Source organism: Stegostoma tigrinum, chromosome 31, assembly GCF_030684315.1.
Source record: "Stegostoma tigrinum isolate sSteTig4 chromosome 31, sSteTig4.hap1, whole genome shotgun sequence".
Taxonomy (NCBI): domain Eukaryota; kingdom Metazoa; phylum Chordata; class Chondrichthyes; order Orectolobiformes; family Stegostomatidae; genus Stegostoma; species Stegostoma tigrinum.
Genome location: NC_081384.1, coordinates 41,350,627 through 41,377,307, shown reverse-complemented (window position 1 = coordinate 41,377,307; position 26,681 = coordinate 41,350,627). Strand labels below are relative to the sequence as shown.

Genomic DNA, 26,681 nt, shown 5'->3' with positions numbered 1-26,681 from the left:
AGTCATGAGGGGCAAATTTTATACCATGTGATTTGTGTGAAAAGAACCTCCAGAAGAAGTGGTGGATGGGGGTACATTTACAATGTTTAAAAGACAGTTGGATAAGTATATAAACAAGAAATGTTTGGAGGGATATGGGTCAAGTGCAGGTAGATGAGACTAGTTTAGTTTCAGATTATGGTCGTCATGGACTGATTGGACCAAAGGGTCTGCTTCCATGCTATATGACTCTATGACTCTAAGCATGTGAACTGTCTCAATGCTGCAAGCTCACAAATGGTGCCACAGCAAAATGCGCTTAGTCCCACAATTGTCTTTCCAACTGTTCTAGTACCTCTTCAATAGATCAAACTTAGCAATAAGACAACGTAATAATCATGCAATCTTCTAACCATTCAAATTGGTACACACTTGTCTTCACAACCATATTTAACATTCCAAAAATCAGTACAGAGTCAAGCTAATCCATCCAGCTTTGAAACTAACGTTAGAGATGAACTCCAGTTCCTCTGACTGCATTCAACTGATAAAGATATTATTTAAATTGGTCCTGACTACATCCACATCATATCTAGCTAATGAAGAGATCCAGATTTATCTCTACGTAACCTTTCACTTTCTCAGTCATCTTACAAGATCCTCCTGTTGTCCTTTCTCTAAAAATAACCATAAGACATAGGAGCAGAAATTGGGCCATTCAGCCTATTGTCTGCTCTGCCATTCAGCCATGGCTGATTAGTATAAATATGAGAACATAACGTCTAACTATTCCAGTATTTCTACATTAGCTAGCCAAATTACCAGAGGTTCACTGAGAACTGTCTGTCTCTCCTTTTGCCTCATTCTTACTTTATTCTTGTGTGTCAAGTGATGAGTGGTCGAAAATTACAAGAATTTGACAGGTACACAACTGTCAAAATTACTTCACTTAACCTTGAATTCACTACCAGATTTTCCTGCTATTCCTTAAATTCTGAAACTTTTATCTATCTGCCCTAGGCTCTCACTCACTTGCAGCCAACGTAGTTTTCCAAGTGCCATAATTCCTAGAAACCTCCCCTGACAGTGAAGCAGAAATTTATTGTGCTTAATCTGTCAATTTGTGCTATCCCCCAATTCATTGTCTAGTCATTTTCTCAAATGATATGGAGAACACCCTCATGTCCTTTTACTCAAATTAGTAGGGCTTGTACAAACTTAAAAATTGCCTTTCTGGACATTAAATTATGACTCCAGTTCTCACCACCTCAGATGCTGGAAGACCTGAGCTTTTACAGCATTTTCTGCTTTTATTTCTAATTCTAGATTACTAATTCTAGTCTTCTCATTTCCATTATTTTCATTTGTATTTCCCTCTCCTTACCTTTGTGTCTGCCATCTCCTAATTTCTTTTATTGTATCGTTGAGCTCAAGCTCTAACCATAACGAAACATCATCTAATTCTAAAATGTCACTCCCCAGAGCATATGATCTCTTTTTGTTGGTACTCTAAACCCAAGTACCGTGCTGGCACCTTAATTAACTCTCCCTTCCTAGCTTTGCTAGGCAATGCAACTACCAGTTTACTAGTCAAGTCAATCAACCTGGTTGTGAAGCCTGTTCATGACTGAACAACACAAAATGGCCAAAAGCTACCCATGGCTAATACAGCAGAAAATTACTGATAGCAGTTCGAGAACTTGGGAACATATTTACTTAATGCAATCTTCACTAGTAGAACAATAGCAGCACTGTAGACCCGAGGTTACTGGGCTAAGATAGGATGTGCAGCAGCAGTTGTTTAAGACATAGATAAGAACATTTCACATTAATTTGTGCTCTTGAATTACTTGATTGTTCTGTTGCAGTACTAAGAGTAGATTTTAATTATTATTTTTCAGATAGTCATAGATATAGATTCTGAAGTTGTTATAGATCATGGAAAGGCAATGGCCTAGGTATTACCCTGGACTGTTAATCCAGAGACCCAGGTAATGCTCTGGGCACTTGGGTTCAAAACCCACCATCGCAGCTGGTGGAATCTGAATTCTATAAATATCTGGAATTAAAGGTCTAATGATGACTGCCAAGCCTTTGCCAGTTGTGTGGAAAAGAACACCTGGTCCACTAACATATTTTAGGGAAAAAAATTGCCATCCTTAACTGATCTGGTCTGTATGTGACTCCAGTCCTACAGCAATGTGGTTGACCCATAACTGCACTCTTGGCAATTAGGGATCAGCAACAAATGCTGGCCTAGCTAGCAATGCCCTCATCCCATGAATGAATAAAGGATGTCCACCTATGTACAAAATAATCTCTAAAACCATTAGAGGAAAAGATTCAAACCGTCTCATAGTAAAAGCAACCCCCCCATCCCATATCAGTACAGGGAGATAGCAAAGTCTGGTAACACCATGGAGAACCAGGGGTGGATCACAAGCCTGTCCATCTTTGTCACTCAGTAACATGATTAGCTTAATTGGAAACACATTGAAACTACTGGGTGCGACAGTACTTCTTTGGGTTATGGGCTATTAATATTTAAACCACTAACACAACAGCAAATAAATTGCTGAGGCAAGCTTGAACTGGCTAAGGTGCTGTACCAGAACCAATTACAAAGTGATAACTTGTCACCACTGACCAATTGTAAACAAAGGAGGGGCATGTGTGTTCCAAGTTCAAACGGTATAAGACATTCTGATGCTTTTTGTGTACCTTTATTGATCTGGAGAAAGCTGCAATGAAGGTCACTGGAAACAACCCCGCAACTCGGATTCTCATTGGAAATTGAGATCTAACGTTGGTCTTTGCGCTTCTGTTAACACTGCCAGAGGCAAATCTATCACCTGCAGGAAACCCTTTGTTTCAAGGGCCATGTCTTAAATGCAGTGTAGATCAGGTATTCTCCTTTACTATGTTATTTACAAATACCATACCCAAATCCTCATTTGATTCAAATTTCTCCCAGATGAGCCCTCAAACTTTGTCACAACTAACTGAACTATCTGTTAGAAATCAACCATTCCCACAGCTATTATAAACGTTAAGAATTTTAGAAGAACAGCAAATTCCCCAGTTTATCTACCTTACTATTTGCCAGGACTCCAGAAAGCTCAGAACAGATTTCTATACTTAACAAGAATTATTAGAATGAGGTTTGATTCCAGCCTCGGGCGATTGTCTGTGTGGAGTTTGCACATTCTCCCCGTGTCTGCCTGGGTTTCCTCCCACAGTCCAAAGATGTGTAGGCTAGGTGGATCGGCCATGCTAAATTGCCCGTAGTGTTCAGGGGTGTGTGGGATAAGTCTGGGTGGGATGCTTCAAGGGGCGGTGTGGACTTGTTGGGCCAAAGGGCCTGTTTCCACACTGTAGGGAATCTAATCTAATTACTTATTAAAAATACTACATACAACTATAATAATCAAAACTTTAACCGACTTATAGAATTTCTGCTGTACTCAGGCATGTTGACAGGCACAAGGAGAACATGGCTGTTATAGGCAGATGAAAGGACTGGAAGCAGTTTAATGCTCCCTGTCTACAGGGTTTGTTCAGATGATCCTTTTGTTAATCAGATTGCTTCTCAGCCTTCCTTCTGCAGGTGTTTTCTTTTGTTTACAGGAGGCACAGGACGACATTTTGACACAGGCCTGATAAAGGTCTCTGGCTTATTAAAAGTCACAGTCCTGATGAGGTCAAATAAGCTGGCTATCTTCATGTTTGAGACGCTTTTTACTACAGAGCTAAACAGTTCCTCTCCTTCTAGAAGTTAGTTTGCTTTTGGCCTAAACACTCTTGCCCCCAAGCTGTTCAGCTACATGGGAGCCAATCACATTGTTGTTGGCAGGTAGAAAGCCTTTGTTGTGGATAACCTGTCACCATTTGACCAACAGCTTGAACAAAACTAGAGTAGCCAGCATTTACGATGTGTCGGGGTACCTTTTTTTAAAAATAGTGAAGAAATTCTTCAACACCCCTTGGTTTTTAAAACAATATTTTTATCCCCCCTCATTTCAGTTTAGCCCAATCCAGCGAAGACTATTTATGAACATTGTAAAGCCTAAGTTGGGCTGGTGGCAAGGTCTGGAGGAATATGTCAAGTCTGGGGAAGTGTCTAGAGTCTGAAACATTTAGGGCTGGGGCAATGCACAGGATATGGTTAAAAGTGTCAAGCCTGTGGCCTGGAATGGAGAGTACAGAGTCTGAGGGATTGTGTACAGTCTGTAGGAATATATAATGCCTAGGAGAGTGTGCAGGTTCTCAGGTATTGTGTGGAGTCTAGGGAGCACGCAAGGTGTGGGGGATGTTTGGAGACCCTGGGGGAAGTTTTAATGATCTGATTATGTATCTCCAACTTGGGGACTGCATAGGGATTTAGGAAATCTGTCAAAATACATTGGACGTTTCAGAATGCAAATCCAGGGATTGATCTGTGCCAAACATGCAGGCAAGGAAGGAGCTCAAAAATGGTCTGAGGAGAGCCAGGAGGGGGCACGAGAAAGGCTTGGCAGAAGGAATCCGGGAAAACACAAAGGCATTTTACACTTACGTGAGGAATAAGAGAATGGTCAAAGAAAGAGTAGGGCCAATCAGGGATAGCATAGGGAACTTGTGTGTGGAGCCTGAGGAGGTAGGGGAAGCCCTAAATGAGTTTTTTGCTTCTGTCTTTACGAAAGAAACGAACTGTGTAGTGAATGAAACCTTTGAAGAGCAGGTGTGCATGCTGGAATGGATAGAGATAGAGGAAGCTGATGTACTGAAAATTTTGTCAAACATTAAGATTGACAAGTCGCCAGGCCCGGATCAGATTTGTCCTCGGCTGCTTTGGGAAGCGAGAAATGCAATTGCTTCGCCACTTGCGAAGATCTTTGCATCCTCGCTCTCCACTGGAGTCGTACCTGAGGACTGGAGAGAGGCAAATGTAATTCCTCTCTTCAAGAAAGGAAATAGGGAAATTCCCGGCAATTATAGACCGGTAAGTCTCACGTCTGTCGTCTGCAAGGTGTTAGAAAGGATTCTGAGGGATAAGATTTATGACCATCTGGAAGAGCATGGCTTGATCAAATACAGTCAACACGGCTTTGTGAGGGGTAGGTCATGCCTTACAAACCTTATCGAGTTTTTTGAGGATGTGACTAGAAAAGTTGATGAGGGTCGAGCTGTGGATGTGGTGTATATGGACTTCAGTAAGGCATTTGATAAGGTCCCCCATGGTAGGCTCATTCAGAAGGTCAGGAGGAATGGGATACAGGGGAACTTAGCTGCCTGGATACAGAATTGGCTGGCCAACAGAAGACAGCGAGTGGTAGTAGAAGGAAAATATTCCGCCTGGAAGTCAGTGGTGAGTGGGGTTCCACAGGGCTCTGTCCTTGGGCCTCTACTGTTTGTAATTTTTATTAATGACTTGGATGAGGGAATTGAAGGATGGGTCAGCAAGTTTGCAGACGACACAAAGGTCGGAGGTGTCGTTGACAGTGTAGAGGGCTGTTGTAGGCTGCAGCGGGACATTGACAGGATGCAGAGATGGGCTGAGAGGTGGCAGATGGAGTTCAACCTGGATAAATGCGAGGTGATGCATTTTGGAAGGTCGAATTTGAAAGCTGAGTACAGGATTAAGGATAGGATTCTTGGCAGCGTGGAGGAACAGGGATCTTGGTGTGCAGATACATAGATCCCTTAAAATGGCCACCCAAGTGGACAGGGTTGTTAAGAAAGCATATGGTGTTTTGGCTTTCATTAACAGGGGGATTGAGTTTAAGAGTCGTGAGATCTTGTTGCAGCTCTATAAAACTTTGGTTAGACCGTACTTGGAATACTGCGTCCAGTTCTGGGCTATTATAGGAAAGATGTGGATGCTTTGGAGAGGGTTCAGAGGAGGTTTACCAGGATGCTGCCTGGACTGGAGGGCTTATCTTATGAAGAGAGGTTGACTGAGCTCGGTCTCTTTTCATTGGAGAAAAGGAGGAGGAGAGGGGACCTAATTGAGGTATACAAGATAATGAGAGGCATAGATAGAGTTGATAGCCAGAGACTATTTCCCAGGGCAGAAATGGCTAGCACGAGGGGTCATAGTTTTAAGCTGGTTGGTGGAAAGTATAGAGGGGATGTCAGAGGCAGGTTCTTTACGCAGAGAGTTGTGAGAGCATGGAATGCGTTGCCAGCAGCAGTTGTGGAAGCAAGGTCATTGGGGCCATTTAAGAGACTGCTGGACATGTATATGGTCACAGAAATTTGAGGGTGCATACATGAGGATCAATGGTCGGCACAACAGTGTGGGCTGAAGGGCCTGTTCTGTGCTGTACTGTTCTATGTTCTATGTTCTAACTGCTGAAAATCCAAACTCGGGCTCCAATTTTCATAAACCATCTAATGTATCTTACAAAAGTCCCAACCTCAAGAGAATTTCCTTGACCTAACTACATCCTCTAGCTAAACTTTCAAGTGTGAAATGTGTTGCCGTGCACACTGGCTACTAGGTCAACTCTAGATTTTTGACAAAAAAAACGACAAAATGCGCAGCACTGAAGACACTGTGCCACATGAATACCAAGATCTTAAGAATTAGAGGTTCTCCCTAAAAGGCTTTCCTGAAAATTACAGCAGTGCCTGATTGGGTCAGGCACTTAAAACTGGAAGACAGAGGGTATTGGTTACAGATGGTTACTGAAGTAGCAATAATTAGGAAAAGGCTGGATAATGACAATAAGTCATGATACTCATTTGCAGAATCAGTGTACACATGATCAGCTGAATGGCTTCCTTTTATGCAGCACTTGTGTGATTTCATGATTCTACATCTATTGACCACTCTCGAATGATTTCCTTGGATTCTGCCTACTTTGCCAGAGATGATCTCCACTTGGCATTTGACCAAATGGGACCATAGGTTCATGGGCAAAAAAAAATTGCCAGATTCAACATCCTACACTTCCCATTGTCCAACATCACATTTAAGATGCTGGCAAAGTTTCATTTTTGTGCACTGTTTTATAGATGTTTGGATATGTTTGAGTTTTAATCTTGAAGATCTTGCTGATTATATTTGGACTAGAAAAATGTTAATATTGTATAAAATGAGGCAGAAAGGCTTCCCAATCCACTATTTTCTAAAACAATTCCTTTTCTGGGCTCATTGTTAAAACTAAACATCATTCAGCACTCAAACTCCTGATTCCACTGATAAGCTGGTCTCAACTTGAGCTGGGAATACCTCACAGCACCAGATTGTTCAGTTTATCAGAATGTTCAGAAATTCACAAGGTTATTTCTGAACTTATAGCCCCAGATGTGAGCACATGCAAAGCCCAAGCTTTAGGAAGTCAAAAACTCACACCAGCCAATGCAGAGGAACATCCATTTGCGCAGTTTATTTGTGGAGTAGGTCAGGACAATTGCTGTGTGGAGGTAGCAGCCCTCACCAAACATCCAGAAGAAATTAGTCACACAAAAGTAATTATAAACAGCTGTGACCAATCGGCACCAGACCTAAAATGGGAGACAAATAAAAATCAATTAACATGATTACCTTTTGTTCATGCAGATGATTAATAACTATTGATTCCTCAAATCACCCTATTAACAATCAATCACTGGCTACCTACTCTCCCAACGTGGGATTAGTTATTAACATTTATTAGAAGAAAAACGCTCAGTTGCAAACCTTTATCACTATCACTAATCAAAAGACATAGTTACCAAACAGAATCAGAGTCAGACAGTGCAGAAAAGACCTTTTGGCCCATCAAGTCTAAAAGTGTGCTAATCCTAATTTCGTGCACTTGCCCCATATCCTTAAACGTTATGATATTTCAAGTGCTCATCCAAATATTTTTAAAAGTTGTAAGGTTTCCGGTCTTCACAACCTTCCCAAGTAGTGCATTCCAGAATCCCACCACCCCCTCAGTGAAAATAGGGTGGCACTGCTGCCTCACATTGCCCAGAAACCAGGTTCAATACCAGTCTTGGATGACTGTGTGGAGTTTGCATATTCTCCCTGTCAGTGTGGATTTCCTTGCACAGTCCAAAAGATGTGCAGATTTAGTGGGTTGGCCATGGGGAATGCCGGGTTATAGGCAAGGGTGTTTGTCTGGATGGGACGCTATTTGGAGGGCTAATGTGGGCTTGATAGGCTGAATGATTCTATGAATTTTTCTTTTTCTCAAATCCCCTCTGAACCTCCTGCGCCTTACCTTAAAACTATGACCCCATGATTGACTGCTCAACCAAGACTGCTGTCTATTCACCGTGTCCATACCAGTCATATTCTTGTACCCCCACAGTCTTCTCTGCTCTACAGAAAACAATCCAAGCCAATCTAGTCTGTCCATAAAGCCCAACTTTTTCATCTCAGACAACATGCTGATGAGCCTCCTCTGTAGCCACTCCAGTGCCATCACATCCCTCTGTCGTGAGGTGACGAGGACTGCACACAATACTCCTAACCAATGCTCTGTACAACTCCAACATTACCTCTTTGCTTTTATATTCTAAGCCACAACTGCTGAAAGCAAGTATCCCATATGCCAGCTTAACTATCCTATTCACTTGCTCTGCTGCCTTCAGAGATCTGTGAATAATTACCCTAAGATCCCTCTCTTCCTCTAAGCTACCACTGTCCTGCCATTCATTCGTACACTCTCATCTTGTTTCTTCCAAAGTGCCATTTGCCACTGCCATCAGATCAACTCATCTATGTTTTCCCACAATCTACAACCATCTTCGTCAGTTTCAACCACCTTACCAATCTTGGTGTCATCTACAAACCTGCTTAACATTTTTCCCACACTTTCATCCATATCATTTATGTACATAACAAACAACAACTGTTCCAGTACTAATCCCTGTGGCACACTACTGTACACCAGCCTGTAGTCACTCAAATAGCCTTTGGCCTTTGTGTTCTATTACTAAGTCAGTTTCTTCCCTCAATCTCAATCAGTATCACATGTGGGACCTTGCCAAATGTTTGGCTAAAATCAATCTAAATTACATCAACTGAACTTGCTTCATCCACACGTGATCACATTTTCAAAAATTTCTGACAAATTTGTTAGGCACGGCCTTCCTGTGACAAAGCCATGCTGACTATCACTAATTACCCACTTGGAAAGGCATGGGTTATTAATTTACACCTTCAGAATTTTCTCCTATAGTTTCCTTACTGCAGTGAGAGTCACTAGTCTATAGTTTCCTGATTCATCTCTACCGTCCTTCCTGAAATGTGGGAACAAATTAGCCATTTCCCAGGCCTATAGTACTTGCTACATGCCTAGAGAGAAATTTTAAAAAATTGTCAGAGTCCCTGCAATTTCTTGCCTCATCTCCCACACCAGCCTGGGATGAAATTCATCTGGGCCAAGGGATTTGTCTATTTTTTTAGCCAAACAGAGCCTCTAGCACTTCCCCATTTCCTGTGTCTAACTTTGCAAGTTCCTCACAGTCCCTTACCCTGATTTTCATACCTACCTTCCCCTCTTGCAAAGTGAAGACTAAAGATAAGTATTCATTTAACACCCTTCCAATATCCTGCGGCTTCACACTTAGGTTGCACTTGGGTCCCTAGTAGAAATGTAGAAACGTAAAAACAGGTGCAGGAGTCCGCCATTCAACCCTTCGAGCTGCACCACCATTCGATATTATTGTGGCTGATCATCTAATTTCAGTATCTCATTCCTGCTTTCTCTCCATATTCCTTGACCCTTTTAGCTGCAAGGCCTACATCCAGCTCCCTCTTGGATATATCCAGTGTTGGCCCTAACGGCATTCTGTGGTAGAGAATTCCACGTGCTCATAATTCTGTGAAGAAATTCTTCCTCATCTCAGTCCTGAATGACTTACCCCTTATTCTTAGACTGTGATCCCCTAGTTCTGGACTTCCCCAACATTGGGAACATTCTTCCTGCATCTGCCCCATCCAGTCGGATCAGGATTATGTATGTTTCTGGATTCCCTCCTTATTTTTCTAAATTTCAGCAAATACAAAGCATCAATCCAGTCTTTCCTCATATGTCAGTCTTGCAATCCCAGGAACCAGTCTTGTGAACATTTTCTGGACTGCCTCTTAGCAAGAATTTCCTTCCTCATGCTACGAGGCCAAAGCTGTACACAGTACTCAGTGTGGCCCCATGAAGGCCCTGTATAACTGCAGCAAGACATCCTTACTCCTACATTCAAATCCTCTTGTTATGAAGGCCAGCATGCCATTAGCTTTCCTCACTGCCTCCTGTATCTGCATGCCACCCTTCAGTGGCTGTTCCACCATGACACCCAGGTCTCACTGCAACTCACCTTTTTCTAATGTGCCACCATTCAGATAATAACCTGCATTCCCGTTTTTGTTATCAAGGTGGATAACCTCACATTTATCCACATTATATGGCAATTGCCAAGTATCTGTCCACTCAGCCAGTCTGTCCAAATCACCCTGCAGCCTCTTGGCATCCTCCTCACAGCAAACACTGTTGCCTGAATAGGCCCTACTTTATCAGAGATAATGGGAACTGCAGATGCTGGAGAATTCCAAGATAATAAAATGTGAGGCTGGATGAACACAGCAGGCCAAGCAGCATCTCAGGAGCGCAAAAGCTGACGTTTCGGGCCTAGACCCTTCATCAGAGAGGGGGATGGGGTGAGGGTTCTGGAATAAATAGGGAGAGAGGGGGAGGCGGACCAAAGATGGAGAGAAAAGAAGATAGGTGGAGAGAGTATAGGTGGGGAGGTAGGGAGGGGATAGGTCAGCCCAGGGAAGACGGACAGGTCAAGGAGGTGGGATGAGGTTAGTAGGTAGATGGGGGTGCGGCTTGGGGTGGGAGGAAGGGATGGGTGAGAGGAAGAACAGGTTAGGGAGGCGGAGACAGGTTGGACTGGTTTTGGGATGCAGTGGGTGGGGGGGAAGAGCTGGGCTGGTTGTGTGGTAACCTCTTCCCTTTAATGTATTTATAAAACATCTTAATATTCTCCCTAATCCTGTTCACAAGTCCTTTTTCATGTACCATTTTTGCTCTTCTAATTGCTCAGTGAAATTCCCTCTTGCACTACCTATATTCCTCTAGGGCAGCAGCTGAATTGCTTGCTCTGAACTTGCTACAAGTCTTTTCCTTTTCCTCTTCCTCATCCATGAATTGTCCCAGCCATTATCGCTGCCACGTTTCTCCCTAAAGCGTACTCATCGGACCTGTACTCTCCCCAGCAACTTTATGAATGATCCTACCCTGCTGTAGATGTACGCACTAGGAGCTGACCTGTTTATTAAATAAAATCTACCTCCTCCCCCATCCTCCAACAAAGCCATCTTTTACTAGCCGTCTTTTTCCTTGTCCATAACAAATTTAACCCGTACTGTGTTGTGGTCATTAGTGCTAAAATGTTCCCCCACTGCCATATCAAACACTTGCCCAGCTTTTCCCTAGAACCAGAACCAGCACTGCCCCATCCATTGTTGAGCCTTCCACATGATGACACAAGAAGCTCCCCGAATATATTTCAGGAAAGCAAATCTTATCTTAGGACATCACTGCTCTGTATACATCTGCTCACGCGCCCTCCCCCAGATGTCTTTTTTTCCCCCACCCGCAACTTTCCTATGCTGTAGCCTGCCATAACCATTGGATCCTGACAGTGTGGAAGCAGGCCATTAAGCCCATCAGGTCCAAATCAACCCTGCAAAGAACATTCCACCCAGACCCATCCCTTACACCATCCCCATGTCGCTCATGGCCAATTCAACCAACCAGCACATCTTCGCACTTTGGGAGGGAACCAGCAGAAACCTACACAGATACGGGGAGAATGTGCAAACTCCTCTCAGACAGCAAATCAAGGGTGGAATTGAACCCAGATCCCTGGTGCTGTGAGACAGTAATGCTAACCACTGAGACACTGTGCTGCCCAAAAACCAAAGAAAATAGAGTCCAGCAGTCATCCATCAAGGAATCCTGCCAAAGTGAACTCCCTACAATGTGCAACATGACCAACCTTATTACTTGCATGAATCCTGGGATCAATCTTCTGTAGCACAAACCAGGTGGCATTACGTAGGATAAAGGTGGAAATCAGATTCCAGTGGATAATGTTCCGAAGACATCGGATACTCCTAATGTGGAATTAAAACAAAAATGTTTTCTTTTTCAGATGACCAGTCATGATGTTTCTTTGCTCTATATTACTTGCTATGTATGTACTCACTGTGTTCACAAAAAAGTCACTCTGAAGCAATGTGTTTAGATGCAGATACTTTACGATTCCATACTCCAAGAAGGCTTAGGCATTGTAGCTGACACTGATTCAGGTACAGTCACTACAGCTGTGTTTAGCTACAATAAACTTGTGACTGAATGAATGTCTACTCACAGTCATTTTGTGAATGTGTGCTTGGACATGATCACCTTGTTACTGTCAACACAGGTAAGACTGTGTGCTTAAGATGTATCTGTTGGATTTTATTCAGGTATAGTCACTCACTGCATATTGTGGTTGGTGTTACTGTGTTTGGAGAAACCTGCTCTGTGATTTCAACTGGTTCCGTGAATAAACTCCTTCCTCTCTCCTTGAGAACACCCATCCATTTCCTAACTACCCTCTTGCCCCTAATACTCACATGAAATTGGGTTGAAGAAGCTAAAGTTGCCAGCCTTAGGGCAGTAGGATCAAGTGGTGATTTGCCAGATGTGTAAAAGATTGCCAAAAGTTTTGAAAAATGTAACAAAGAAGAGTTATTTGTATATTTTGGTAGCATAAAGTTGAAGAGAGACAGATTAGGGTTTTGGGCAAGAGATGCAAAGGGGTGTGGTGCAGAACCTTTTTATGCTGCCAGTGGTAGTGATGTAAATAAAGTCAAGGACTTTATTGTATCAGTGATAATGCGAACTGCAGATGCTGGGGAATCCAAATAACAAAGTGTGGAGCTAGATGAACACAGCAGGCCAAGCAGCATCTTAGGAGCACAAAAGCTGACATTTCGGGCCTAGACCCTTCATCTACAGCAGGGTAGGATCATTCATAAAGTTGCTGGGGAGAGTACAGGTCCGATGAGTACGCTTTAGGGAGAAACGTGGCAGCGATAATGGCTGGGACAATTCATGGATGAGGAAGAGGAAAAGGAAAAGACTTGTAGCAAGTTCAGAGCAAGCAATTCAGCTGCTGCCCTAGAGGAATATAGGTAGTGCAAGAGGGAATTTCACTGAGCAATTAGAAGAGCAAAAATGGTACATGAAAAAGGACTTGTGAACAGGATTAGGGAGAATATTAAGATGTTTTATAAATACATTAAAGGGAAGAGGTTACCACACAACCAGCCCAGCTCTTCCCCCCCCACCCACTGCATCCCAAAACCAGTCCAACCTGTCTCCGCCTCCCTAACCTGTTCTTCCTCTCACCCATCCCTTCCTCCCACCTCAAGCCGCACCTCCATTTCCTACCTACCACCTCATCCCGCCTCGTTGACCTGTCCGTATTCCCTGGACTGACCTATCCCCTCCCTACCTCCTCACCTATACTGTCCTCTCTACCTATCTTGTTTTCTCTCCATCTTCGGCCCGCCTCCCCCTCTCTCCCTATTTATTTCCAGTTCCCTCTCCCCATCCCCGTCTCTGATGAAGGGTCTAGGCCCGAAACATCAGCTTTTGTGCTCCTGAGATGCTGCTTGGCCTGCTTTGTTCATCCAGCTTCACACTAGGTTATGGCAACATTACACTTAATAATGATTTATTTTAAGATTCCCTTCAGTGTGGAAACAAGCCCTTCAGCCCCAAGTCCACACCGCCCCTTGGAGCATCCCAGCCAGACCCATCCCCCTATAATCCACACACCCACGAACACTACGGGCAATTTCGCATGGCCGATCCACCCAGCCTGCACATCTTTGGACTGTGGGAGGAAACCAGAGCATCCGGAGGAAACCCATGCAGACACGGGGAGAATGTGCAAACTCCACACAGACAGTTACCTGAGGATGGAAATAAACCCGGGTCCCTGGTGCTGTGAGGCTGCAGTGCTAACCACTGAGCCACCGTGCTGCCCAAAGTTGGTCAGGAAGGGACATGTTGTATAAACTTAAGAAGAAAGCAACAAATTGGGTCATAAGTGTTAAAAGACAGAATGAATGGCCTGTTTATTTTAATGTGCATGGTATTTGGAACAAAATAAATAAACTAATGGCACAAAGTGGCTAATGGGTCTGACCCTAGCCATTGGAGAGACATGGTTACAAGGAAATCAAACTTTGCAACTAAATATCTGGGAGTATGTTGCTTTATGAAAGTTAAAGCTGGAAGGAAAGGGTGGGGAGTTAGCTATAATAGTATGAGATGGAATAAATACACAGTGTCAAATGTTGTAGACTCCATATGGGTGGAGGTCAGAAACAACAAAGGGAAGAAGTCATAGGTGGGAGTAATCTACAGGCTCTCAAACAGTTTATTTCCTGTAGGATAGAGAATGAATTAGGTAGCATGGTGGTTAGCATAGCACCAGGGACCCAAGTTCAATTCTAGCCTTGGGTGACTGTATGGAATTTGTACATTCTCCCCATGTTTGCATGGATTTCCTCCCACAGTCCAAAGATGTGTAGGTTAGATGGATTGGCCATGCTAAAATTGTCCGTAATATTCGGGGACGTATAGGCTACTTGGATTAGGCATGGTAAATGTGGGATTATGTGGATACAATGGAGCTGATTCTGGGATGCTCTTCAAAGAACCAGTCAGGACTTGATGGGCCAAATGGCCTTCTTCCACATCATAGGGATTCAATGAAATCATAACATGAAGATCGATAAAATTCACCTGACAAAGGTAGCCACGAGGAAGAATTCAGAGGGCATTCAGACAGTTTCCTCGAACAATATAGATAGATCGGAGAGTTGGGCAGATAAATGGCAGATGGAGTTCAATCCGGGCAAATGTGAGGTGATGCATTTTGGAAGATCTAATTCACGAGCAAACTATACAGTAAATGGAAAAGTCCTGGGGAGTATTGATGTTCAGAGAGATCTCGGTGTTCAGGTCCATTGTTCCCTGAAGGTGGCAACGCAGGTCAATAGAGTGGTCAAGAAGGCATACGGCATGCTTTCCTTCATCAGACAGGGTATTGAGTACAAGAGTTGGCAGGTCACGTTACAGTTGTATAGCACTTTGGTTCGACCACATTTGGAATACTGCGTACAGTTCTGGTCGCCACATTACCGAAAGGATGTGGATGCTTTGGAGAGGGTGCAGAGGAGGTTCACCAGGATGTCGCCTGGTATGGAGGGTGCTAGCTATGAAGAAAGATTGAGTAGATTAGGATTATTTTCATTAGAAAGACAGAGATTGAGGGGGGACTTGATTGAGGTCTATAAAATCATGAGAGGTATAGACAAGATGGATAGCAAGAGGTTTTTTCCCAGAGTGGCGGACTCAATTACTCGGGGTCATGAGTTCAAAGTGAGAGGAGGAATGTTTAGGGGAGATATGCGTGGAAAATTCTTTACACAGAGGGTGGTGGGTGCCGGAACGCGTTGCCAGCGGAGGTAGTGGACGCAGACACGATAGTGTCTTTTAAGATATATTTGGACAGGTACATGGATGGGCAGGGAGCAAATGGACACAGACCCTTAGAAAATAGTTTATAGGTTTAGACAGAGGATCTCGATCGACGCAGTCTTGGAGGGCCGAAGGGCCTTTTCCTGTGCTGTAGGTTTCTTTGTTTCTTTGTAATATGTTGTGGATCCAAACAGGGATCAAACTATTTTGAATCTGGTAAAGTGCAATGACGCAATAAGAGATCTCCTGGGGAACAGTGACCGTAGGATGGCAGAAGTTAGCATTCAGTTTGAGAATGAGAAACATGGGTAGGAAATAATTTGTTAAATTTAAATATGTGTATTTGCAAGGAAAGAAGGCAGAGTCGGTTGGAATGGACTGAGAAAGGAGTTCAGAAAAAATATGGTTGAGTATCAATGGCAAACATTTAAGAAAATAGTTAATGACTCACAGCAAAGACATATCCATTGGGGAAGAAGGATTCTAGGAAGGGAATAAATTCATTGATGAACCAAGCAAGTCAAGGACTGTATCAATTTGGGAAAAATAATGACATACAATGTCACAAAGATTAGTGGTTAATTGGAAGATTGTGAAAGCTCCAAAAGCCAACAAAAGCTGACAAAAATGTAAAGAGAAGGTTAACAATAAATGCAAATTAATAAGTAATGTGAAAATGGACAGTAAGCTTTTCTTTAAAAATATAAAAAGGAAAAGTGAACAAAAGTGCTTTAGAAAACAAAACTGGCATAATATTGGGGAACAAGGACATGGAAGAGGAGTTTTTATAAAGAAAACCTTGCATCAGTATTCACAGGGCAGGACATTATCAGCATTCCAAAAATACTAAATTAACGGCCCCAATTTAAAAAGAAATTTTTTCATGGGACGTGAACATTGCTGGATTGTCAGGATTTACTCACTTTGAGAAGGTGGTGGTGAGCTGCCTTATTGAAGCACTGCTGTCTAGGTGCAGTAGGTAGACTCTCAGTGCTCCAGGATTTTAGCCCAGTGACAGTGGCCTGGAGGGGATTTTGCAGGCGACAGTATTCCCAAGTATTTGCTGCTTTTTAAACTGAACTGGTCATGGATTTAGAAAGTGCTCTCTAAGTATCTTTGTATTTCTGCGGTGTGTTGTATACATAGTACACATTGCTGCTATTAAGTGTGGAGAGAATGGATGTGTGTTGATATGGTGCCAATCAAGTAGACTGTCTTGTCCTTGACGGTAAATAAAAACTGAAAGAACTGCAGATGCTGTGAATCAGGAAGAAAAACAGATGCTGCTGGAAAAGCTCAGCCAGTCTGGCAGCATCTAAGAAAAAATAGTTAACATTTTAGGTTTGGTGATCCTTGGTTAGAACTAGTTCCTCAAAGTCCTAAGGGTCACTGGACTCAAAACATTAACTCGTAATCAAGCTTCTTGCGTGGTGTTGGAGAGGCAATCATCCAGGATTGTGTGGAGTATTTCATCACACCCCTCACTTGTGCCCTGTAGACGCTGGATTCTGGGGAGTCAGGAGATGAGATACCCTCTGCCGTATTCCTCACCTCTGACCCGCTCTTACGATAGGGTTATGGTTAGGGTTAACATAGAACTGTACAGCACAGTACAGGCCTTTCGGCCCATGACGTTGTGCTGACTATTACCCTACTAAGGTCAGTCCACCCCTGTATACCCTACATTTTGCTATCCAACAGTCGCTTAAAAGGCTCTAAAGTATCTGACTCCACTACCACTGCCCCAGCGCATTCCACATGCTCACCACTCTGAAGAACCTACCTCTGACATCTCCCCCATACCTTCCTCCAATCATCTTAAAATTATGCTCCCTCATTTCTGCCCTGGGAAAAAGTCTCTGACTATCCACTTTACCTATGCCTCTCATAATCTTGAATACTTCTATCAAGTCTCCTCTCATCTTTCTTCGCTCCAATGAAAAAAGTCCTAGCTCCCTCAACCTTTCCTCAAGTCCTGTCCTCCAGTCCAAGCAGCATCCTGGTAAATCTCCTCTGCACCTTCTCTAAAGCTTCCACACCTTTCAGGTAATGAGGTGACCAGAACTGAACACAATATTCCAAGTGTGGGGGTGTAACCAGAGTTTTATAGAGCTGCAGCATAATCTCACAGCTCTTAAACTCAATCCCCCTGCCAATGAAAGCCAACAAACCATATGCCTTCTTTACAACCCTATCAACTTGTGTAGAACTTTGAGGGATCTATTGAAGTGGACCCCAAGATCCCTCTGTTCCTCCACACTGCTAAGAATCCTGCCATTAACCCTGTATTCTCCATTCAAATTCACCCTTCCAAAATGAATCTCTTGACACCACCGTATTTTATATGGAGAATCCATTTGAGTTTCTGGTCAGTGCCAACATCCAGGATGTTGATTGTGGGGAATTCCACGATAATGGCATTGAATGTCAAAGGGCAGTGGTTGGCTTGCCTCTTATTGCCTGACATTTCTGTGGCACAAATGTTACCTGCCATTTCTCAGTCCAAACCTTGATATTAGGTAGATACCAAGGGGTCAAAACAGCAGAAACCCTGGATAATCTCCCCTCTACTAGATAGGGTTCCTTTCGTACCAAGATCTTGGATGGGGTCAGGGGAAGTTATTAGGTGTGTCTAGGAGGGTTTCTGGAAGCAATATGTAAATAGTCCAACTCGAGAAGGGGCTGTACTAGATCTCTAATTGAGCATGATAAAGGTAATCAAAGTTTAATTGAGAGAGCATTTCAGATAGTGACCATTATTTTGTAAGCTTTAAGTTACGTATGGGTAAGAATAAGACCAGTCCTTGGGTGAAAGTATTAAATTGTGGGAAAGCTAACTATGACAATATTAGATAGAAACTAAGGAATGTAGAATAGGGACAGTTGATTGAGAGAAAATCCAGATCTGCCATGTGGGAATCTTTTCATGGTCAGTTGATCAGAATTCAGGACTAACATATGCTGTAAATCAGAAACAAAAACAGAAATCCTTCCTCACTGGACCTGAAATGTTAACTCAGATTTCACTCCACGGATGTTGCCAGATCTGCTGAGCTTTTCCAGCAATTTCTGTTTTTGTTCAAGACTAGCGTGTTCCTGTGAGGATGGAAGGGGTAGCAAGATTCAGAAACCTTGGATGAAGCAATATTGAAACCTTGGCCACAAAGAAAAAGGAACCAGATGTAATGTTTCAGAAATGGAAATCAAGACGGCATGTCAGTTTGAAGCAAGGAGAAAAGCTTTTTAACAAGAATTTAGGAGGGCAAAAAGGTGTCATTGAATGTCCTTAGCACTTAGGATTAAGGAGAATCTTGAAGTATTTTATCTGAATAGCAACAGGGTAACAAGGGAAAGGGCGGGTCCGCTCAAGGACAAAAGGAGGGAATTTATATGTGGAGCCAGAGAGAGTGGGTGAGGTCCTTAAAGACCGCTTCACATCACTATTCACCAAGGAAAAAGACATGAAAGATTAGATTAGGGAAGGGTATGTTGAAATTCTGGATGGGAAATAAATGCTGGCCTAGCCGACAAAACACTCAACCTGTGAATGAAAATCAAATTAAGGAGGAGGAGGTTTATTTCAATTCATTCGGGATGTCAGCAATATTGGTTGGCCAGCATTTCTGGCCCGTGCCTAGTGAAATAGCTCTACAGAGGCTGGTATCTCATCACCAAGCTACCCTTTATTTACATCTGAACAATCCTTGACTATAATGTTCTGGTACCTGACTCTGTATGAGACAGTGTCAAAATATCTCTGCTCACATAATTGGATTAGATTAACAGCCCCAATCAGGGAGCTCATATTCTGAAGCCTAGCTGGCTGCCCTCATTTCAATCATTACACCGAGTTGTCCTTAGAATGTGTTGCTGTCTTGAAAAACATTAAGGTAATGGGGGTTTGATGGGGTCTATCCCAGGATACTAAGAGGCAAGGAAGGAGATTGCTAAACTTTGACAGAGATCTTTGTAGGACCTTTAGCCACAGGTGAGGTTCCAGAAGACTTGAGAAGGGCAACAGGTTAATCCACGAAATTAAAGGATGGTGAATCTTACATCAGTGGTAGGGAAATTATTGGAAAAGATTGAAGAAGAGACAGGATTTCCTTGCATTTAGAAAAGAATGGACTTATTGGGAATTGTGAGCAAAGCTTTCAGGGGAGGTCTTGTCTCAATCCTGAATGAGTTTTTTGAGCAAGTAATGAAGAATGGCAGTCGATGCTGTCTGCATGGACTTTGTTAAAGCGTTGAATAAGGTTCCTGATAGCAGGCTGGTCCAGAAGTTTAACATGGCATCAATGGTGAATTGCCAAGTTGGATATAAAATTAGCTTGGTTTTAGAAAACAGCGGGCAGTTGTACAGAGATGTTTTTCTGACTGGAGGTCAAACCAGTGGTGCTCTGCAAGTATCAGTGCTGGGACCTCGATTGTTTGTATATAAAAAAACTGCTGGAGTTGTGGATAGTGAGTAAGGTTGTCAAAGAAAACAGCCTGATTATAGATTGTGTGGGATGCTGTTCGGAGGGTCCGCTATGTGGATGACACCTTTGTCATCACTAAACAAAACAAATTAGAGGAAACCTTCAAGACCATCAATAATACCCTTTACTGGCATAACATTCACAAAAGAGGAGGAAAACAACAACAAACTGCCATTCCTAGATGTCACAGTAGAGCGAACAGCCAATGGGGAACTTCAAACCAGCGTCTACAGGAAAACAACACATACGGACCAAATACTGAACTACAGGAGCAACCATCCCAACACCCACAAATGAAGCAGCATTAGAACATTATTCCAACGAGCCACCAAACCCTGCAGCACAGAGGAACTACGAAGAGCAGAAGAAAATCACCTATACAGCGTATTCAAAAAGAATGGGTACCCTATGAACACAGTCCACCGATTCCTCAGCAATAAACCCAAACAAACAGACAAAACGGGCTCAGAAACCATAACCACTCGCCCCTACATCAAAGACATTTCCGAAATGACTGCCAGATTACTCGGACCTCTTGGCATCACGGTAGCCCACAAACCCACCAACACACTAAAACAGCAGCTAATGAACTTAAAAGACCCTAGACAGACAACAAACAAAACGAACGTCATCTACAAAATACCTTGCAAGAACTGTGACAAACACTACATTGGACAAACAGGCAGAAAGCTAGCCACCAGGATACATGAACATCAACTAGCCACAAAACGACATGACCCACTATCAGTGATAATGGGAACTGCAGATGCTGGAGAATCCAAGATAATAAAATGTGAGGCTGGATGAACACAGCAGGCCCAGCAGCATCTCAGGAGTACAAAAGCTGACGTTTCGGGCCTAGACCCTTCATCAGAGAGGGGGATGGGGTGAGGGCTCTGGAATAAATAGGGAGAGAGGGGAAGGCGGACCAAAGATGGAGAGAAAAGAAGATGAGTGGAGAGGAGAGTATATGTGGGGAGGTAGGGAGGGGATAGGTCAGTCCAGGGAAGACGGACACGTCTAGGAGGTGGGATGAGGTTAGTAGGTAGGAGATGGAGGTGCGGCTTGGGGTGGGAGGAAGGGATGGGTGAGAGGAAGAACAGGTTAGGGAGGCAGAGACAGGTTGGACTGGTTTTGGGATGCAGTGGGTGGAGGGGAAGAGCTGGGCTGGTTGGGTGGTGCAGTGGGGGGAGGGGACGAACTGGGCTGGTTTTGGGATGCGGTGGGGGAAGGGGAGATATTGAAGCTGGTGAAGTCCACATTGATACCTTTGGGCTGCAGGGTTCCCAAGCGGAATAAGAGTTGCTGTTCCTGCAACCTTCGGGTGGCATCATTGTGGCACTGCAGGAGGCCCATGATGGACATGTCATCTAAAGAATGGGAGGGGGAGTGGAAATGGTTTGCGACTGGGAGGTGCAGTTGTTTATTGCGAACCGAGCGGAGGTGTCCTGCAAAGCAGTCCCCAAGCCTCCGCTTGGTTTCCCCAACGTAGAGGAAGCCACACCGGGTACAGTGGATGCAGTATACCACATTGGCAGATGTGCAGGTGAACCTCTGCTTAATGTGGAAAGTCATCTTGGGGCCTGGTATAGGGGTGAGGGAGGAGGTGTGGGGGCAAGTGTAGCATTTCCTGCGGTTGCAGGGGAAGGTGCTGGGTGTGGTGGGGTTGGAGGGCAGTGTGGAGCGAACAAGGGAGTCACGGAGAGAGTGGTCTCTCCGGAAAGCAGACAGGGGTGGGGATGGAAAAATGTCTTGGGTGGTGGGGTTGGATTGTAGATGGCGGAAGTGTCGGAGGATGATGCGTTGTATCCGGAGGTTGGTGGGGTGGTGTGTGAGAACAAGGGTATACTGCATCCACTGTACCCGGTGTGGCTTCCTCTACATTGGGGAAACCAAGCAGAGGCTTGGGGACCGCTTTGCAGAACACCTCCGCTCGGTTCGCAATAAACAACTGCACCTCCCAGTCGCAAACCATTTCCACTCCCCCTCCCATTCTTTAGATGACATGTCCATCATGGGCCTCCTGCAGTGCCACAATGATGCCACCCGAAGGTTGCAGGAACAGAAACTCATATTCCGCCTGGGAACCCTGCAGCCCAAAGGTATCAATGTGGACTTCACCAGCTTCAAAATCTCCCCTTCCCCCATCGCATCCCAAAACCAGTCCAACCTGTCTCTGCTTCCCTAACCTGTTCTTCCTCTCACCCATCCCTTCCTCCTACCCCAAGCCGCACCTCCATCTCCTACCTACTAACCTCATCCCACCTCCTTGACCTGTCAGTCTTCCCTGGACTGACCTATCCCCTCCCTACTTCCCCACCTATACTCTCCTCTCCACCTATCTTTTCTCTTCATCTTCGGTCCGCCTCCCCCCTCTACCTATTTATTCCAGAACCCTCACCCCATCCTCCTCTCTGATGAAGGGTCTAGGCCCGAAACGTCAGCTTTTGTGCTCCTGAGATGCTGCTGGGCCTGCTGTGTTCATCCACCCTCACACTTTATTACCATGACCCACTATCACTCGTATCCTTACACACAGATGAGGAAGGACACCACTTTGATTGGGACAACACATCCATCCTAGGACAAGCCAAACAGAGACACGCACGAGAATTCCTAGAAGCATGGCATTCCAACCGGAACTCCATCAACAAACACATTGATTTGGAGCCAATCTACCATCCCCTGAGAAAAAGAACAGGAAATGACATCACTGACACAGGAAATTACATCACTAACCCAAGGAAACCTAACCAGATAAATAGAAAGCGGGACATAACACCAGCGCTTCGTCGGAGGCTCACTGATGATGTTACCTAGTATGGTGACGAAACGTCTGAAAACGAACCTTCCAGCTCAGCAAGCAAACTCACATCCAGAACCTCAACCTGAGCTACAAATCTTCTCAAAACTCGCTAGAGATAAACCTCCAAGGCCAGATGAAATGTATGCCAGGTTGTTGAGTGAAGAAAGGGAGGAAATAACAGGGGGACTCAGGAAAATTTCAATTCCTCTTTAGCCACTGGAAAAGTGCCATAGGACTGGAGGGCAGTCAATATAGTACTGTTATTGAAGAAGTGAGCAGTGGATAAACTAAGAAATATTGGCCAGTCAGTCTGATCTCGGTGGTGGAGAAACAATTGGAATTTAGCTCTTTTGGCCATATGTAAACCAAGGCTGTAATGAGATCATGAGCTCAGTGACGCTGGTGGAACCCAAACCAGGCATCAGTGAATAGGTTGTGCTAAGTAGGTGCTAATTGATAGCATTATTGACGATACCATCCATCACTTCACTGATTAAAAATGACCTCTTGGGATAGTCAGTGGCTTGGTAAGATTAGTCCTGCATTTTTGCGCATAGGATATACCTAGGCAATATTCCACATTGTTGGATAGATGCTAGTGTTATAGCTGTACTGGAACAGCTTGGCCAGGACAGTAGCAAATCTTCAGTGCTATGCTGGAGCATTGTCAGGATCATAGCCTTTGCGGTATCAAATGTCTCCAACCATTTCTTGATATCATGTGGAGTGAATTGAATTGGCTGAAAACTGGCATCTGTGCTGGGTACCAATGGTGGAGGTTGAGATGGATCATCCACTTGGCACTTCTATGAATGCTTCATCCTTATCTTTCATAGTGATGTGCTGGGCTCTTCCATCATTGAGGTTGGGGATACTTGTGGAGCCTCCTGCTCCAGATGCTCAATTGTCTATTACTATTCACAACTGGATGTGGCAGAAATGCAGCATTTAGATCTGATCTGTTGGTTGTGAGATTGCTTTGCTCTGTCCATCATTTGCTGCTTATACTGCTTGGTATGCAAGTAGTCCTGTTTGGTAGCTTCACAAGATTGAGACATTTTTTTTAGGCATACTCGATGTTGCTCCTGGCATGCCATCCTGAAATCTCCATTGAGCCAGGGTTGATCCCCTGGCTAGATGGTAATGGTTAATTGGGAAAATGCTGAACTGTGAGGCTGCAGATTGATCTGGCATGCAATTCTGCTGTTGATGGCCCACAGTGCCTCTCAGATACCCAGTTTTGAGTTGCTACATCAGTTCAAAGGTTGACTTGCTCACTGAGCTGGCTTGTTCTCATTTAGACATTTTGTCACCATACTAGGTGACATCATCAGTGAAGCCTACGATGAAGCGATATTATTCTACACCGCATGGAATTTATACTCTCCGGTCTGCTATGGTCCACCACCGAGCTGCAGATCCAGCCTGCCAGCTAGATCCTTTGTGGCTGGACCAGGTTGATCTGTAATGCTGCTGCCAAGCTACTCTTGGTGATGGACATTAAAGTTTTCTTGATATTTGGCAGCGATTTCATGGTCATCATTAGATTCTTAACTCCAGACATTTATTGAATTCAAAGTCCACCATCTGCCGCAGTGGGATTCAAGCCTGGATCCATAAATGTGAGGAAGAATCTGTCTGTCTCAGCCTTAAAAATACACAAGGACTCTGCCCCTATTGCTCTCTTGGAGTTCAAAAGACATTCAACCCTCCAAAAGAAATTCCTCCTCTTCTCAGTTTTAAATTTACAGCCATTTATTCTGACAGCCCACAGTATTTATGCTTAGCATCAAATACCAAGATACAGTTATGCCATTCCCCTTTACGAGGGGAGAAAACCTAACCCTGCCTGGCTGAAGAGGGCTGTGGCTGATGCCATGCCTATGCACATAGCCCTAAGACAAAGACAGCATTCCAACCACTAATCCCTGTGACATCTGGACTTTGATTCAGCAGGTGGACTTGAGTAAGATCCAAACCAGGTCTGGACAGGTAGAGCCAAGAGTGGTTTAACCTTTGCCATCTATCTCAGAGGACCTCGGAAAACCTCAGCTGATTGACATAGGCATCTCAGAGAGAGAGAGAGAGAGAGAGAGAGAGAGGGTTGTATTAAATCATCCTTTCCAAAAGTCTCAAATGTCAAATGCTACTGGCAGTTCCTGTTCAAGCAAGCAAACAAGAGACAACAGGGGGCTGCCCTGACCAGACAGTGATATTACTGACCCAGGATTGTTGCTTATTATTGATGGTGACTGTCTCAGTTGTGAGAGAAGGACTTTGAAAGCCAGGTGATGACTTCTCCCCAGCAAAGGATCCCTGGTCATCAAGAGATCTCTGGAATTTTGCAGTGAATCCCTTGACTCCAGTAGTAACAGGACTTGGCATGTTTTCAATATTCACAGATGTCTCCAAGTTAACATCGGCCATTCCTACCAAAGGGCCTTAACTGGTCCCAGAGTGTTAGTACATGATTGGCTTGTCTGCTCTTTTGTTACATGTTGGGTTTACAGTGATCAGGCCTGCAACTTTGAGAGCAAATCCTACAGGCATTTGGGAAGTTTTATGGCATTGTCAAGAACTGTACCAACCTTTATCATCCAAAGGGTAATGGACAGTGTGAAGGATTCAAATGTATTCTACATGACCATTTATGCACCTTGCTTCCTGAGAATAAACAAAAGTGACCTGAGTATGTTTCAGTGTTGGTTTATACTTGTAATAACACCCCATAGGCTGTCCTCCATGCTTCTTTAATGAGATTCAGTCCTTTTGGTCGACCATCTCCTTGGCCTCCTCCCACCTTCATATTGGGCTAATCAGGGCAATTTGTGGATAGCCAAGCATCACATGAGGCTAAGCCAAGGATTTAAGATGGTGTCTAATTGACTGTGAACTAAACACAAGAAGTGAAACATTGACTCTTTTCAAGGCAGACAGGACTGACCATACAATTGGTGCAAGGGTATTTCTCTGAAATTGGAATATCAGGGGTCTGTGTAAGATACTGTATGTGTGGGACCCTGAAACCTATAGACATCAAGCAGAGATAATGGGAACCGCAGATGCTGGAGAATCCAAGACAACAAAATGTGGGGCTGGATGAACACAGCAGGCCAACCAGCATTCCAGGAGCACAAAAGCTGACGTTTTGGGCCTAGATCCAAGCAGCTGGATACAGGGAACCATACTAATGGTGGGGGAAAATCAGAAAGTGGATGCTAGGGAGAGGGGAGTTGCTTGAGACCAATTCACTCTACTTATCTACTCATCAACCATCAGACCAGCAGATTCCTGAAATGACTTGCGTGTAGTGAACCAGGAGGACCCCTGGAAAATAGTGCAAGTTGTAGCTGCCAGGACCCAGAAACTGAAGCAACAAATGTTGCTGATATGGATCCCTGAAGACCTGACTGACACAGACCTCAACTTGGGTGATCTGCCACGAAGGTAAGACAGATAACTGGCTGAGGAGGGTTTTTTTCCCCAGACAAATTCTGCATATCAACCTCAACCATTAGCTTAGATTAGTGGTGCAGCATTATTGTGGGCTCAAACATTGTTATCAGGGAGAAACTGAAGAGTTTGGTAGTTGTAATCATACAACTGCTTAGCACATGGTCACTGAGTTGTGTTTAGATGCTGCAAAGCAACGGCAACACAATGGCTCGATGGGTAGCCCCCAGTGCCAGGCTCTTGGGTTTGATTCCAGGCTTGGGTGACCGTCTGTCTGTGTGGAGCTTCACGCATTCTCCCTTTATCTGCATGGGTTTCCTCTGGGTGCTCCAGTTTCCTCCCATATTCCAAAGATGTGAAGGCTAGGCGGATTGGCCATGCTAAATTGCCCATTGTGTCTGGGAATACACAAGCCATATAGATTAGCCATTTGAAATG

The 26,681-nt window shown here is 44.1% G+C and overlaps 1 protein-coding gene across 5 annotated transcripts in view; it reads right to left on the bottom strand.

Moving 5' to 3' along the window:
• The window catches only part of LOC125466178 (corticotropin-releasing factor receptor 1-like), a 271,407-nt gene that overhangs the window by 92,041 nt on the left and 152,685 nt on the right, over positions 1-26,681 (bottom strand). For all 5 annotated transcript variants that reach the window (XM_059638669.1, XM_059638671.1, XM_059638672.1 and 2 more), the window contains 2 exons: positions 11,959-12,076; positions 7,317-7,470 (listed from right to left, as the gene is read on the bottom strand). In XM_059638669.1, the coding sequence (XP_059494652.1) occupies positions 7,317-7,470; positions 11,959-12,076 (272 nt within the window). The remainder of the gene's footprint in view (positions 1-7,316; positions 7,471-11,958; positions 12,077-26,681) is intronic.